The following is a 16,734-nucleotide window of genomic DNA, read 5'->3' on the forward strand; positions in this document are numbered from 1 at the left end:
ATGATGGATGAAGAAGGAAGTCAGAGTGCTAAGATAGACAGGCAAAGAGAGAGTTTGGAAAGCACAGGAAGAAAAGTGAAAACTTTTGTTGGAAGTCACTGGTCGAGAAAACGAGGATGAGAGTATGTCCCTAAGAGCAGAGTATGATAGCACAACGAGAGCTCAGTCAGATTGCCTCAGGTGAACATGAAGTTAAAAACTGGAAGAATCACTCAAGATAATCTATTAAGTAAATATGAAGACATCATTTTTCCAAGGTAGCTACCATTGTGGAAACATGATCTAGGAAAAGGTAGTATCATTCTGGAATAATAATTGATCTGTAAGAAGAAGGTTTATTCCAGAATAGATGGTCTGAATCGAGGAGCTACTCTGGAATAGCTGTTATCCTAGTATATTTATGTAACTGCACAGTTTTCTAAAATAGCTGTTCCAGGCATTTTCCACCATGCAAAGAAAGCCGATTCCCTATTTATGAGTTTCTACAATGGCAAGACAAGTAAAATGTGTTTTTTATCACCTTGCCTTCACACACTTTGCAATAACACAAAAGGCCCATTTTATTGGGAAAAGAGATACTAACGGGGAAAAAAATAATCAGAAAGCATTCTATTTTTTCCATTTCTGTGCAACTGATTTTAAATAAAAGACTAACAGTTGCACCATCATTGTCTGTCAACTCAAACTTCAGAATCTGAGACTTTTAAAACATTTGATTCTACTCTGTAGGGTAGAGAGAAGGGATGCCAAGGGACAAAAATGTGCCCCAGTAATTTCTGAATTCTGTTGATGGAGTTTAGACATGGTATATACATGTCCTGGCTTTCTGCAGTTCATCACTACTAGTGATGTACATCTGACAGTAGTATTTGGATTAAAAACAATTCATTGCAAAGGTGTGCATATATGCCTGCTGATACCTGTCTCCCAGATCTATAATAAAAAAACCCAACAAACCAACAGTGGAGAAGGGTGGTAGGATAAAAGAATGAGCTTGTGAGCTGCAGACAAACAAGAGTTGGAATGAATTTCTGCCATTTCAGCCAGCCTTATATTAATTAATCAGTATGCCTATCAGCCATACAAAATTAATAGCTAGGCACAAGCTATAATCTTCACTGGATAGCACAGTTCTCTGATACCGGTCCTTTTATTTCCAGGAAATTAAGGGAGGTTTCTTCTACAGAATTCCTGAGAAGAATATGGTCTAAGAAAAGTTATTACTTGTCCAATTTTCTCTTTTTAGAGTAGCTAGGTTGTGTGTGGTTTGGATTTTTTAACGGCTATTAGAAAGGAATGCTTTTGAAAATTGTACAGAAAATAATTTTTAAGGATTGGTTCACCATATTCAGAAGGTATCAAATGGAACGTGATTTCTTTTGGTTTAACTAGCTAAATTTTCCTGGGAAGGGGGAAGAGCATCTAAGACCCTCAAGAAGTACATGAGTTAAACTAAGCAACTAATCAGTACAAGAATAAGTTCATACATTCAATCAATACTTAGGAGATTATTTTTCATACATTACTCCCTCTGTCTCTGACTTCTAGTCTTGATTCTAAAATGAGACCTGCAGCACAGCTTTAGCAAGCAAGGCCGGGAACTATGATTAATAATTTTATTGGACATTAGGATTCCTTCTCACTAATGGTAGTTTCTCCTATTCTCTAACTTGGGCTAAATTATTCCTCTTCCACAGATGGCAGCTATCTGTGACCATGTTCTGCTCCACGTGGGTTTATGGCTTGTCACCTTTCTCGTTGCCCACATCCCCCTGTTTTATAAAAGTCAAAGCGTATTTTCTATTACATTGTCTTTCATATTAATGTAATTACATTCAGAATGTTTTTTTTTTCCCCTAACCTGTATTTAACTTGAAGATTGTAGTATTTCTTCTGGATGCTTTGGGGACTGAAGGGGGACTATGTGTCTGGCAGCTTGCTTATCCTTTCCAAATACATTTTTTATTCAACCAGGTGATACTACCTCTCTGTACAAGTATTGGCATTGCACTGTTTTTAAATTGCAGATCTTATCTCAACCCCTAGCTGGATTGCATGCATACTATCATTATTTACCTGTCATCGTTTTGGCCTTTTTTATTGATGGTGAATATTTCCCTGCTGTTTGTATTCTAGATAGGAGTCCGAAAAGTGTTTCTTAAGTACTGGCAAGCTGACCATCTCAATGACTTGTGCCTTCAGCTTCAGAAGAAAATTATAACCTGCCAAAAAGGTAACAATTGCAGAACAAGTATTCCTGAGCTGTCACTTTGTACACTGAGCAGAATACTGCATAACAAAAAATTTTTCTCCTCCTTGAATAGTTGCTGTATTTTATACATTTCCCTACAGACATATTTCCAGGTAACTGCTTAAACAGATTTTTAAAAATGATATTAACATTGGCGATGCTTGCACTTTCTGTCTGTCAAAACAGAATTTTATGACAAACTGTTGACTGTAATTAAAACTTAGGAGATCCTGAATATTTCCTTTTCAAAGTGTGTTCAGTGATTTTTCAAGGCACTAATATCCCCTTTATCTTCGTGTTGCAAATCAAATAGCATAACAATTATACAAAATTGCAACGTGTTCAAATTTATCGACAGCAAATACAAAGCCATAACTCAATATGTTTAGTTGTCTTTACTTTCCCCCTTTTCTTACAGCTTTCATATTTGACTGCTACTTTTTATGTTTAGGCATTTTTCTCCCCCTTTTATGCCTGCATTTTTACTAAGGTCACACTGACATTTTTTGGCACATTTTAAAAAGGAGGCCTCCTAATTCCCTGTTACTTCTGTTACATTTCCTATCAAAATCTCAAATAACTGCTGCAAATGTGAATAATGCTTTGTTTGAAGAAGCTTCCTTCACACAATACATCATTTATCTAATTGGCTGATGTCTGCAACAATTCCCATTACCACCTTTTTAAAGGAAATTAAAAAGACAAAGACTTATCTTGGGTTGTTTTTTTAGTCAGATACATAATATTGCAGATTTAAGATTATATAAAGCCCTTCCATTTTTACTACCTGTTTTTCACTGTGAGCATATAGTGAAAAAGAGGAAACCAAGAGAAAACTTGAAGCAAGTGAAATCAAAAGAGCAGCAATTCAGGAACGGGTGTGGAGGGTGACAGTTTTCAGCTGAGCGTATGACTTGGGCCTGATGTCTTGTGCAAATCACCCTGTGGCGCTCACAGGTTCAGAAGAGCAACAGTGATTTATCCACTTTCACTTTTCATGCTGGCTTATCAAAGAAAGGAAATATTTAGCTTTCAGAGTCAAATTTGCAGAGTGCTTTAACATAACCCTACACTGAAATGTAAAATGTCTTCAGGTATGTACATAATTTGCAGAGGAAGAGAAGACATCTTCCAAACCCTGCCTGAAGAATTAAGATGATAAGTGTTCTTGGCTCCTTACAAGAATATTTCTTTGGTTTTCTTCTAGCCCTCCTTAATTAGGCTAACTTGGAAAGTAATTTTCACCAAAACTATGTGTTCAATGCTTTTTTCAGAGCTATGGCTCATCTGCATGTTTCTTTACGGTCTTGGAAACCTGAGAAAAATTAGGAACTTGCATGAGTAAGGAGTAGCTAGACAGCCATTTCACAAAGCTAGCTCATAAAATAAGCTGCCCTTTACAAACAGGTACAATTGCAAACGTGCACAATTAGCATGCCAAAGAGCTCTGGCAGGTTGGGAATAGGGTAGGGTACCTGTCCATTGTTCTTATGCAATCCTAAAAATGGCATCCATAGACTTTCACAGTGGGATAGTGATGCTTAGCAAGTAATGGTATTGTCCTGCTGCATATCCACATTTTTCTCCCCTCACCCTTTGCCTCCAGGTGACTTTGGAAGCTAACTCTCTCTTGATAGCATATTGACAAATAGCTAAACTAGTCAATAATTTCTGTATCAGGCTTAAAATGTAATATCATATATATCCATATGAGGACTTAACTCAAAGGGAAAAGAGGTCTTGCCCCAAATTTTAATCAACTCTTTACCTCAGTCTTACCAGCAATCCCTTCAGCATTCCCATAAATTTAGGGGGAAAAACCCCGAACAAAACACACCAGATATGTCCTTTTCTGTTATCCTAAAAGTTAACTTACACAGGCAAATAAAGAGGTCAAGCTAAAGAGAAAGAATGTGTAGAAACACTTTTTATTTAAAAACAGATTTGTGATTTTAGGGACTGTCATATTTTTTGACAGATATGAGAACTACATCTGGGAAGTTTTGACCTTATTGAATTACCAAGAAAATTGTTTGTATCTCTAGGAGAGTCCATCATGCTGAAGTTCTTCCATCAGAGTTCATGTAGATTAGGAAATAACCTTAATACATTGTATACACAATAGTTAATAAATTTCTCACATAACCCAGATCCATGATCTACTTGAATTTTGATTATTCTGATCCTTATCCTTAGATTAACTGTAACAAAGTAGATATTTTTCTGCCCTATGAGTGCTAACCTCAATTATTTTAATTTGCATAAGTGAGAATTATTTTAGATGTACATAAATGAGGAGCAAGTTCAGAAGACAATCTTACTACCCGTACAGGAGTAGATGAAACTGAGCACTAAAGGTATAGGAGACGACATTTCATTTTACAGCCCTTTTTGAGGTTATTAAATATTTTTTTTGGTCTGTGTTTTACTGAAGACAAATTATTGCAAATGTTCTCAATGAGAAGGAAATGTGATGAAATGTCCATGAAAATCTGAGCTACTCAGCTCATGAAAATGTGTGCAAAAGAAAAGAAGAGGGTCTGTCTGCCAACCATTCTGACAAAACTTTCTGAACATTTCTTCAAAACATCTCAATTTTGATAAAATTGCATAGTTCAGAGTAGCTGTACAGTCTCTGGATAGGTAGCTGTGCTGGATATCATTTTACTGGGCCATCCTAGCAGGGTACTCTCCATCATTCATGCCTGCTGACAGTCCTACCAAAAGATTGACTTCTGTTCTTTTTCCTAACCAATCTCAGTGGTGTTACAGACTTTTTCTTTTTTTTTTTTTTTTTTTTAGGTAAAAGTACATACATAGACACACATGCGCTTGTAAAAATGTTACTTTAAAATACAGGCTATTTTACAAAATCAGCCAGGATTTGATGCTTAACCATTTGTGAAATACCTTATCTGCTCTGCAGCAGATTATTTTACAGAAAATACTAGAAGTGAAGGAACAACTTTTTATTATTAAGCTCTTTTGAATTTTTCATATTTGTGAGCAGTGAACTCTGATAATGTTCTATGCATGTATTCATTACCTTTGCAATAGCAACATTATGGATTCAGACTCAGTAACATGTATATCCAGTGTGAGTACTCTCCTAAAATTGTCAATAACTGTACTATTAATTTCATTTTCAACTAAATTGCGTAAGTGCATTAATGCTTCAAAGCTTAAAGAAGTCAGATTTTACAGAATATAACTAGAGGGAATGAAAATGTCATGGCTGGCTGTGATTATAGAAATGTAAACCTTCAAAGCTGTCCATTATGAATAATCTTAAAGTACCTGAACTTGAATATTTCCAAACCCAGTGAATTTTGGATAGGAGCAGTATTAATATGTTAACATGAGCCTTGCCTATATTTCATCTGCTGGGCACTGAGCTTATCTAAAAAAAATTCTCATTTTAAATATCTAAACACGGACATAGAAGGTGATAGAAAATACTTCACATTGCCTTCAGGTTTAGCTGTTTATTTTATTCAATAACAATTAGATAACTAATTGCATCTTTCACTTCACTGTTTACATTTTTCTGTTAGATTAATTCAGCTTGACTCTTTGTCATTTAATGCTGTACTGCAGTGTTCCTAAGACTGAAACTTAATTCCATTGTTAAAAAGGCCTACTGCATTTTAGCATTTTTTTTGTTGTTGTTATTTTACAGTCTTTTAATATTAGCATTTTCAGTATTTTCCCCAAAACTCAAGCAAACATCTTGTACAGGGTATTGACTGCTGACTTCACTTATGAAAAACTTTTGGTTGACCAGAATGAGAGCAACCATAATAAGCAATGATGAAGTTTGACCTGTTTTTAATACATGTAAGTTGATGTACTGAAAATCAACAATATTTCAGGCAACAGGCGAATAATTCTAAAACAGGTTCTACACTCTGAGATACAGAGCAGTGATTCTAGATCTGAAAAGGATCAGGATTTTGTGGAACTTAAAAACCCACACACAAATAAAGCAGCTTTAGTTAGTATATTTCTTCCTTCTAAGCCAAAACATATGCTCAGAGAATATTCATATCCCTGTTGCAGTTGGAGTGATTAAATTGGTGCCAAATTCATCGTGGCCACAAAGGTCAGCTCCCTCTGCCTTGTGTTTCTGCTCAGCTGGGTATTTCTGAAAATTCAGGGGACTAGGTGGCTTTTAGGTTGGGTAGAATTTGTTGTAATGAATATACATACCTAGGAAAGTAGTACAGAAAGCTGTTATAGAAGATACACCAAAATCTTCTCCCAACATAAGGCTGACAAAGAGTGTGAAAAATAGTCCTAATAGATACATAAAGCTGACGCAATGCAGATGAAAATTTTAAACTGGAAAATGCAGACATGATGTGACAGATACAGTTGAGAAATTTGCATTAAATTCATTCTTTTTGCTGAAAGGAAATGAGCAACAAAAAGTCTTTAAGTCAAACTAAAAAATCTTCTGTCTGTTTTTTGATTTTGATTTTCTGTAGGTACACTGAAATATTAAAAGCATTTTTTAAAGTTGACCAAAAGGAATTGATCATTTAATTACTACTGCATTCAATGCAACAATAATTTATTCAGGGTTTTATTATGAAACAAACGATCTTTTGATCTTTACGGTGCAAATGTGTGCTTTCACAGTCTGTAGCATACATCTAAGTTTCCAGTTGTAATGTAGTAAAAAATAATGTTCAATGAAAGGAAACATTTTGAGTTGTGATAGCTCAAATTTATGAATTAATTTACTGTCAATTCTTTTAAGCATTGGCAGTAGAAAACAGAAAGAGTTCCATTTTAGTATGTTATTTACATGCCATCACATTTGTTTCATTCTTTTTATAAGATGTTGACTGAACTTGATTTGCTTGTGTTTACAGCAGAACACACAGTAATATTAAGATATTCATCAATTAATTCGTTGTCTTTCATTGGTCCATATTTTCTCCTTCTGTTATGGTAGTTGTAAGAGGATTTCTAGCTCGCCAGCGCTTGTTACAGAAGATGAGCATCAAACAGCAAGAGGTCACCTCAATCAAAAACTTCTTGCAGAATGCTGAGGACATAGGACTGAAAACATATGATGCCTTGGTCATTCAGAATGCTTCTGACATTGCTCGGGAAAATGACCGGCTCCGCAATGAGATGAACACTGCTTACCACAGAGAAAAGCTAGAGGCTAGAAACAGACCAGAAGAAGGCCACAAAAGGTAAAATGAGAAAACTACTGTGAAGAATTAAAGCGTTTCTTCCATTTTAGTGATTTCCTTCCATACTTAGAAAATCATAGAAATGAGTGAGGAATTGCAAGAGAATTCTCAACTATATATTCAACCCAAATCAACGTTAGGCTCTATTTTTTTCCTGTAGATCAGGTAATTAAGACTAGAACTTTAAGGACACCCCTAATATCCACTCAGGGGGCACTGAGCTTGATAGGAATTTATTCAAGTCTCTGAGGCATTTTTTTTACAGTAATATTTTTAAATTCTACATTAAATAGATTATAGCTGAACTTTCATCAAACCAAACAAAAAAAAAAAATCACCTAACTCAAAATTCCAGTGTTAGGAAATTGCCAAGAGAATGAAAAACAGCTAGGAAGGCATTGAAACACAACGAAGTCCTGACTAAGAAATCCTAATTATGCATTGAACTAGGTAGATTGATTGTGAGGAGAATTCTTCCATCTTATTTAGAAACTGGCAAATATTTTTTTGTTTATATTCCATCAGAGTTTTCAGGAGTACCTATTTTCCAAATCCAGCAAATGCTGGAGGTCCTTTCTCTAGGAACTGAGTCCTTGATCTCTTTTCTCTCAGACAGCTGAATGAGCAGAGGTAGCATTTACAGGTAATAGGTGTGTCTTTATAGCAAGAATGTGTCTATAACTTGCTGGACATATAAATGTTTATTTTTCCATAGGAATTTAATTTTCATCCAGAACAACTCCCTTTGCTTTCATTGCTTTTGTCAGTGACTTTTATTAAAGTGAAAATGGCAGTGCATCTGCTTAATTAGCTTCAAATATCCCAGTGATTACATATTGGAGGAAATGCCTTTGTAGGAAAGACTGTAATTAAACATTACAGTGAAAACAAATTATCCACTGAGCACCATGCTTTCATCTTTAGCTATTTCATTTACTACATGGGCAGCTGGCTGTATCCTGTGCATGAATTCCAGCTCTGCTAGTGATTTGCCATGCAGAAATGCAATTTAAAAAAAAAAACAAATGCTCGGGGATTTCTCTGTAAAATGATGGTGTAGACATATTCTACCTAATACGTTACCACTCTAAGTTAAAAGGTTTTCAATATTTTGGTTTTTGGAGGAATTAAATGTTAGAAGATTTAAAAAAAAAAAATCAATCTGTTGGAAGCAGCTGATAAACATGATTTCTCAATAAGTATGGCTATAATAAAAAAAAGGAGAAGATTAGAATAAGTAAAACTCAAAAACTGTGATTGAAATAGCTAAACATAATGTCATAATTAATATTATTAAAATACTAACAAATAATCTTAAACAGTAAGGTATATAGATATCTGGGTGGAATTATTCAAGCAGCCAATGGAGACAGTTAAAAAGGTCATCTAATATTTTAAAGATTTGCATTACCTAAATAGAATTTATAGTTGTCTTTTTAGAAAATAATGATAAAGGCTCAGCATTTGCTGCCTCAGTAACTTTCTATTAAAATGGATTTCCCAGAAATTATCATTCAGATTGAAAACCCAGCTTTTGATTGTGTGCAACAATCAAAGTGTGAACAATTCATTCAGTGAATGTCTGATCAACAATATGAAACTGCTTAAGGAAGGCTGCATTTGCGTGAAAAAGGGCCGGTGTCCTGATTTATCATGAAACAGGAAATGGAAGAATGCTAGCAGCTTGATCTGGGTTTGTTTGTCACAAGATTACTACACACATCCTCTTGACACAGCAGGGGAGTTGCGAGATTGTTTACCAAAAAGCTGTTGTTATGTTTGCATGAACAGGTTCATTGTTATTGCTTGAATAATGCGTCTGGGCCTCTTTTCTGTGTTTTCAGAGCTGAAGACAAGGGTGGGAAGGTCTCTGAGGACAGCTTCACCGGCTGTCGAACGCCTAAGCACTTTCACTCCAGCTCTGTCCCTGTCCCCACGGCAGTGGACAGCTTGGTACATTCTGTGGCTGGGTCATCCATCAGATCCCCCTCCCTGCACTCTGTGTTTAGCATGGACGATAGCAATAGCCTGCCATCACCAAGGAAACAGCCTCCTCCCAAACCAAAGAGGGACCCCAACACACGACTCAGCGCTTCATACGAGGCTGTTAGTGCTTGCTTGTCGGCAGCTTCTAAGGAAACCGCTAATGAAGGTTAGGCATAAAGAGAGAAACAGTCGCGAATGCTACTCTAGGCTATTGATTTATTCTTTTCACTCTGATCCTTTTAAATCCAGTCAAGCGCCTTTGAAAAGTCCTGCTTCCCTGAAATATTTCAGTGGCAGTAAATAAAATTAGTCAATTTGTCATTTCTTTCCAAATCAGCAAATAATACTCATGTGTTCTTATTGCCTAGTTTGTCAACAACCAACACCTATTTGCAGAACTCCTCTAGAGACAAATGATCTGTCAGCTCAAGCTATTCTACCCCAGTGACCATTTTATTTCACTATTTAAACTGTATGTTAGAGTATCTTGCATCACTAAAAAAGAATGCTAGACTCTTGAATTTCACCAAGTTAAACATTAAGCTTTCTCCTACTTTTTCTCTATGTTCACATGAAAAACATGCATTCGGTGGTTTATGTTTGTGTCATAACTTGTTTACAGTGGAAGGAAAGCGCTATGAAACTCCCGAAGTGTCTCAATGCATTATAGCATCTATAGCATGGTTTTGAGTTCACTTGTTCTATTCTCCTTCACCCTTGAAATGAATGAGTAGAAGGTGAAATGAAGGAATGCATTCTGCTTTTCCCTGATAAGTCTGACTTGTCATGCTTTGTGTAAAGGATCCTCTAGGCTTATCAGGAAAGATCCTTCAGGTTGGGTTTATATCTATGTGTAAAGGTTCTGTAATCCTGCATACAATGGGTAGGAACCTTTGCAGCTCCTTCTTGCAAAATAATTACTGTTTTCATGTCCAGTACATTAGATGCAATTCCATTTTTCTTAACCTCTTCTTTGCTCATTCAGGCTCTGTTTAAGACGAGATGAACTGCATACAATATATTTTTAAACCAGTATGGTTTAAGGAGCTCTGTAAGGAGGTCTGTAGTGGTTTTGGCTTTCTGTGCCCAGCTCTGCAAGAGATGATTGGGTTAACCAAGAAGGTCTAGAAGAGGTTTTTAGAAAAATGGCAATTTATATATGTATGTGTGGTTTTAATACTAATGCTTGTGTACACTCACAAAACAACTTTGGAGTTCTTCTCCGATGTATGAAATAGGGCCAGTTTCCCTGATGAATTTTCCAAGAATTGTGTCAGTTTCCTGAGTCTTTGTCCCAAACCACCTCTGATCTACACCATCTAATTTTGATCTTTAAAGACCTGTCACCTAGGTGTCTGGTATCTCCACTCCCTGCATGCCTGGAGGCTATGAAAAGACATCTAGTTTAGTTAACTGTATACTCAGTTGGGGAATTGCCCTTAGGCTATGGGATTCCCTAACTTTATAAATTATTTCCACACCTGCAGTACAAAAGAAGAGGAGATAGGCATAATGTCCACCGATAATTAGAGTTTTATAGCTATTACATAAAAGGGGGATACTTAAATTGCTGTCAATAACATGTGTGTGTCAAAGTAGCACCATGCTGAAACTCCTAGTTAAAAGCATGCCTCTCTCCCTTGGGGCAAAAGGACTAATAAACACATATTTCCATGTGTTACAGATCTTGCAGTGAACATTTGGATTCAAAAGATATCTCCTCAGGTCTTAGTTCTCATCTTCTGGTGGCAGTAGAGATTACCAAAACAGATTATATGCCCAGGTAGCAAAGGTTTGTGGTTTGAGAGCTGAAAGTTCTGCTTTTTGTTCCTCGGAATATATATACTTTTGACTGAATCCCTGTGTTTGTGACCGCTTCTTCTTGTAAAACTAGATGGGGAACATTTGAAGGCTTAAAGTACTTAGACCTGTGTAAGAAAAAAAATGACCTTGTTCTGTTAATAACACACACCTTTTTCACTTTCCTAGTACTGACCCGTCCAAGACCACACAGTGATGACTATAGTACCATGAAAAAAATACCTCCCAGAAAACCAAAACGGAGTCCCAATACGAAACTTAGTGGCTCTTATGAAGAAATACCTGGCCAAAAGCCTGGGGATGTAAAACAGGCAAGCACAGCAGCTAAACCAGGTGCCTATGACACTGTGACAGTACAGAGAGCAGCTTCTGCTGATGTGGCACAACATGGCGTGTTGAGTCTCTATATGTCACAAGAAGAGGAGGAAAATGAACCTGTCTATATTGAAATGGTAGGGAATGCAATGAAAAGCAGTTCTGCTGAGGCAGAAAGTCCAGAACAAGGAGAATCTGTATATGAAGAAATGAAGTATTTTCTACCAGAAGAAGGAAGCAATGGTAATGGAATAATTACAGTAGTGACTGGATCTCCTCCTCTGTTGTTTGAAAGCAAAAAAAATGTTAACATTGAGGATGGAACATTGGATGGAAACAGTCAAGCAGTTTTGATCTATAAAGACTCATGTGACATTCCAGCCCCTTTCCCTAACTTACTCCCACACAGACCACCACTTCTTGTGTTTCCTCCAACCCCTGTCACATGTTCACCTGCTTCTGATGAATCCCCTCTAACACCACTAGAAGTCAAAAAGCTTCCTGTCTTGGAAACTAATCTAAAATACCCTGTGCAGTCAGAAGGCTCAAGTCCATTATCACCACAGTATTCCAAAAACCAGAAAGGGGAGAGTGAAAGACCAGCATCTCCAGGCTTGGTTATGTTCAATGTTTCCAGCAAAGTGACTCCTCCTTCCACACCACCTCCGCCTCTCCCACCACCCCCTCCTCCTGTACCACCTCCTATTTCCTACCGGGCTTCCACGCATTTTGCATTTCCTCCAGAGACCTGTGCTAGTTTTCTGATTAATCCAGGGAAAATAGGTACAAACTCAGATCTGTCAAAAGTACCTCAGAGACCAAATCCTGCTCAGCTTGGATGCTCATCTTCTCCATTCTCCAAACTGCCTTACTCCCCAAAGGTGGCAAGAGCAGATCACAGGAGATTGAACTCAAATTCTTCATCTTCATTTCCATATAGCCCCACAAACTCAAGGTCATTGACCAGTCCTCTTGATGAGTTAACTAGCTTGTTCAACTCAGGACGGAGTGTGCTACGAAAATCTGCAGCAGGACGTAAGATCAGGGAGCCAGAAGGTAAGACAGATCTCTCTGCTTCTGTATGGACTATTTCTTCTGTGCCAAAACTTTCTTACATTGGAAGCTAATAGAGTAGGTAAAAATATAAAATGAAACCATTGTTAGTTTGTGATTTTTAAAGAAAGGTCTGTTGTAGTCATAAGAAACACATACAAAAAATTCATTGAATATAAAGATTACAGGTCTTCAGGTTTTCTCTGAGATGTCAATTTTTCTTTTAGCAAAATGTTTGTATGACACAAATTTAAATGGATGTTTTTTAGCATTCCAGCCGTCTCACTAAAATAAACACAGGTGTTACATCATGTGAAAATGAGTTTATGGTATCAGTCTATAGAAATACTTTGAAATATATATGGCAAGGTGTCTGGTAGATAGCATGTACTTCAACTTGAAGACTTTCTTTTAAGGTTTCATTATTTCATCTCCATAAAATTATGAATTTGGTGATACAGCCATTATTATTCTCCTAAGTAAAGCTAAGATGGAGAGTCATGCAGCAAAGTATATTTTTTCCCCTTTTCTATCCTTTTATTCCTACCTTTCCTGTCATTTACATACGCCTTTGTACATACCTAGAGATTACTTGATACCTAGGATTCCAGCATCTGGAGAACATCTTTTGTATCTAGGGCAAAAGCCAACTATAAAAAGAAGCAAAGCTTACCATTTTGCTGAAGGTTTTTGAGATCACAGTCCTCAGACATTATCACCTAATTATTTGCCTTTTCCAGGTAATAAAGGTTTTAATGTTATTACTGGAACAAGTCTATGGATCTTATGAATACTGAAATTCATCCTCATGTTAGCAGATTCAATAGGCTCGTCTGTAAGGGTGAGATGCTTCTGACCTAATTGCGTCCCTCTAAAGCAGGGGTCCTCACACTTTTTAACCAGGGGGCTGGCGCGCGGATGCAGTGGCAGGCAGTCATCTGCGGCTGCTTGGTTTCCCCCCCCCCAACTCCCGGGGGGGTGGGGGGGTTCTGTCAATACCAGGGGCCGGATTGAGGACCCTGGGGGGCCATATCCAGCCCGCGGGCCGTAGTTTGAGGACCCCTGCTCTAAAAGCTTGGTATGTAGGCATCAAATCCTTAACCTATGAAGAGACAGTAATTTTGAGAGTTTAATTCCTACCATATATCTTCATCCATTGCATATGGGGAAAGCCTAGATGATTAAACTAGTGGAGTTGTAACTTCTAAGTAAGAGATTACAGTTGAAGCAAATCCTAGTTCTGCATATCAATTACAACACTGACTCCAGTCTTTACATTACTTTTCTGATTTAAAGAGAGTCTCCTATTGAAAATAGTCAGTGTACTGTATACAGAAATTTCTCTCCCTAGTAGCATCTCCCAAACACAAAATTTTGTGAATTTAAAATTCAGAGTGACAAAACCTGTAGAGCCACTTCTCTGCTTCTTCACTTCTGTCTGTAGAAACAGGTTGTCTTAATCAAGAGCTGTGTGCAGCATATTCAAAATGGGCAATATAGAATCACAGAATCCTTTCAGTTGGAAAAGACCTTTGAGATCAAGTCCAACTACTAACGTAACACTGCTGAGTCCGTCACTAAATCGTGTCCTTAAGTGCCACATCTACATGTCTTCCAAATACTTTTCAGGGATGGGGACTCAACCACTTCCCCGGGCAGCCCGTTCCCATGCTTCGCAACACTTTCAGTGAAGAAAACGTTCCTAATATCCAATCTAAACCTCCCCTGGCACAATTTGAGGCCATTTCCTCTTGTCCTACCATTTGTTATCTGGGAGAAGAGGCCAAACCCCACCTGCATACAGCCTCCTTTCAGGTAGTTGTAGAGAGTGATAAGGTCTCCCCTGAGCCTTCCTTTCTCCAGACTAAATAACCACAGTTCCCTCAGCTGTTTCTCATAAAATTTCATCTGCTGACCCTTCACCAGCTTCTCTGGACACACTCCAGCACCTCAATGTCTTTTTCTTGCAGTGAGGGGCCCAAACCTGAACACAGGATTCAAGGTGCGGCCTCAGCAGTGCCAAGTCCATGGGAATGATCGCTTCCCTGGCTCTGCTGGCCACACTGTTTCTGATACAAGCCAGGATGCTGTTGGCCTTCTTGGCCACCTGGGCACACTGCTGGCTCATCTTCAGCAGTGTGCCCAGGTGGTGTTAACCAGGACCCCCAGGTCCTTTCCCACCAGGCAGCTTTCCAGCTGCTCTTCCCCCAGCCTGCAGCGCTGCGTGGGGCTGTTATGACCCAGCACTGAGCCTTGTTGAACCTCATGCAGGTGGCCTTGGCCCATCGATCCAGCCTGTCCAGACCCCTCTGCAGAGCCTGCCTGCCCTCCAGAAGATCAACACTCCCCACCAACTTGGTGTTATCTGCAAATTTACTGAGGGTGTATTTGATCCCCTCATCCAGATCATTTATAAAGATATTATACAGGACTGGCCCTAATATGGAGCCCTGGAAAACACCACTTGTGACTGGCTGCCAGCTGGATGTCACTCCACCACCACACTTTGGGCTCGGCCAGCCAGCCAGATTTTTTTCCCAGTGAGCAGTACACTCATCCAAGCCATGAACAGCCAGTTTCTCCAGGAGAATGCTGTGAGAAACCGTCTCAAAGGCTTTACTAATACCTAGGTAAACAGCATCCACGGCCTTTCCCTCATCCACTACATGGGTCACCTTGCCAGAGAAGGAGATCAGGTCAGTCAAGCAAGACCTGCCTATCACAAACCCATGCTGTCTGGGCCTGATCCCTTGATCATCCTACAGGTGCCATGTGATGGTGCTCAGGATGACCCTCCATAACCTTTCTCAGCACCAAGGTCAGACGGACAGGCCTGTACTTTCCTGGATCCTCCTACCTGCCTTTCTTGTAGATGGGCGTCACGCTGGCTAACCCCCAGTTTTCTGGGACCTCCCCAGTTAGCAAGGATTGTTGATAAATGATTAAAAGTGGCTCAGTGAGCATTTCTTCCAGGTCCCTCAGTTAAAATTAGGTGGATCCCATCCATCCCTGTAGACTTGTGTTTGTCCAAGTGGTGTAGCAGGTCACTAAACCTTTCCTCTTGGATTATGGGAGCTTCGTTCTGCTCCCTGTCCCTGTCTTCCAGTTCAGGGGGCTGGGTACCCAAAGAATAACTGGTCTTTACTATTAAAGACTGAGGCAAACAAGGCATTGAATAAATTCGCCTTTTGCTCATCCTTTGTCACTATGTTTCCCCCCGCATCCAATAAATGACGGAGGTTCTCCTTAGCACTCCTGTAGTTGTTGATGTATTTATAGAAACTTTGTTATTGTCTGTTGTGGCAGTAGTCAGATTAAGTTCTGGTTGTGCTTTGGCCCTTCTCATTTTCTCCCTGTATAACCTCACGACATCCCTGTAGCCCTTCTGAGTTGCCTGTCCCTTCTTCCACAGGCCATAAGCTTTCCTCTTGTTTCCTGAGTTCCAGCCAAAGCTCTCTGTTCAGCCATGCTGGTCTTCTTCCCTGCTGGCTTGTCTTTCAGGACATGGGGACAACCTGCTCCTGCACCACCTCCTGAAGCATGTCCAGCCTTCCTGGACCCGCTGTCCTTCAGGACTGGCCCCCAAGGGAATCTGTCAACCTGTCTCCTGAACAGGCCAAAGTCACCCCCCTGGAAATCCACAGCAGCTGAACTCCTGCTTATATCTCCAAGAATGAAAAGCTTTTTATCGTTTCATGAACACTGTGCCCAAGATGGCCTCCAACCATCACATCACCCACCGGTTCTTCTCTGTTCACAAACAGCAGGTCCAGCGGGGCGCCTTCCCTAGCTGGCTCCCTCACCAGCTGTGTCAGGAGGTTAACTTCTACACACTCCAGGAACCTCCTAGACTGTTTCCTCTCCACTGTATCGTATTTCCAGCAGACATCTGGTAATTTGAAGTTCCCCATGAGAACAAGGACCAGCAATTGTAAGACTTCTCCCAGCTGCTTACAAATTAGTTCATCTGCTTCTTCCTAGTTGGGTGGTCTGTAACAGACTCCCACAACGATGTCTGCCTTGTGGGCCATCCCTCTGGTTCTGACTCAGAAACACTCAGTCCTTTCACCACAATTGTCAAGCTCTAGACAGTCAAAACAC

General features: G+C 39.1%; 1 protein-coding gene across 4 annotated transcripts in view; it reads left to right on the forward strand.

Annotated features, from left to right (window-relative positions):
* The window catches only part of MYO16 (myosin XVI), a 452,710-nt gene that overhangs the window by 396,506 nt on the left and 39,470 nt on the right, over positions 1 to 16,734 (forward strand). For all 4 annotated transcript variants that reach the window (XM_080377718.1, XM_080377716.1, XM_080377717.1 and 1 more), the window contains 4 exons: positions 2,137 to 2,233; positions 7,212 to 7,458; positions 9,303 to 9,610; positions 11,434 to 12,636. In XM_080377718.1, the coding sequence (XP_080233844.1) occupies positions 2,137 to 2,233; positions 7,212 to 7,458; positions 9,303 to 9,610; positions 11,434 to 12,636 (1,855 nt within the window). The remainder of the gene's footprint in view (positions 1 to 2,136; positions 2,234 to 7,211; positions 7,459 to 9,302; positions 9,611 to 11,433; positions 12,637 to 16,734) is intronic.

The sequence above is a fragment of the Falco punctatus genome (assembly GCF_963210335.1).
Source record: "Falco punctatus genome assembly, chromosome: 2".
NCBI lineage: Eukaryota > Metazoa > Chordata > Aves > Falconiformes > Falconidae > Falco > Falco punctatus.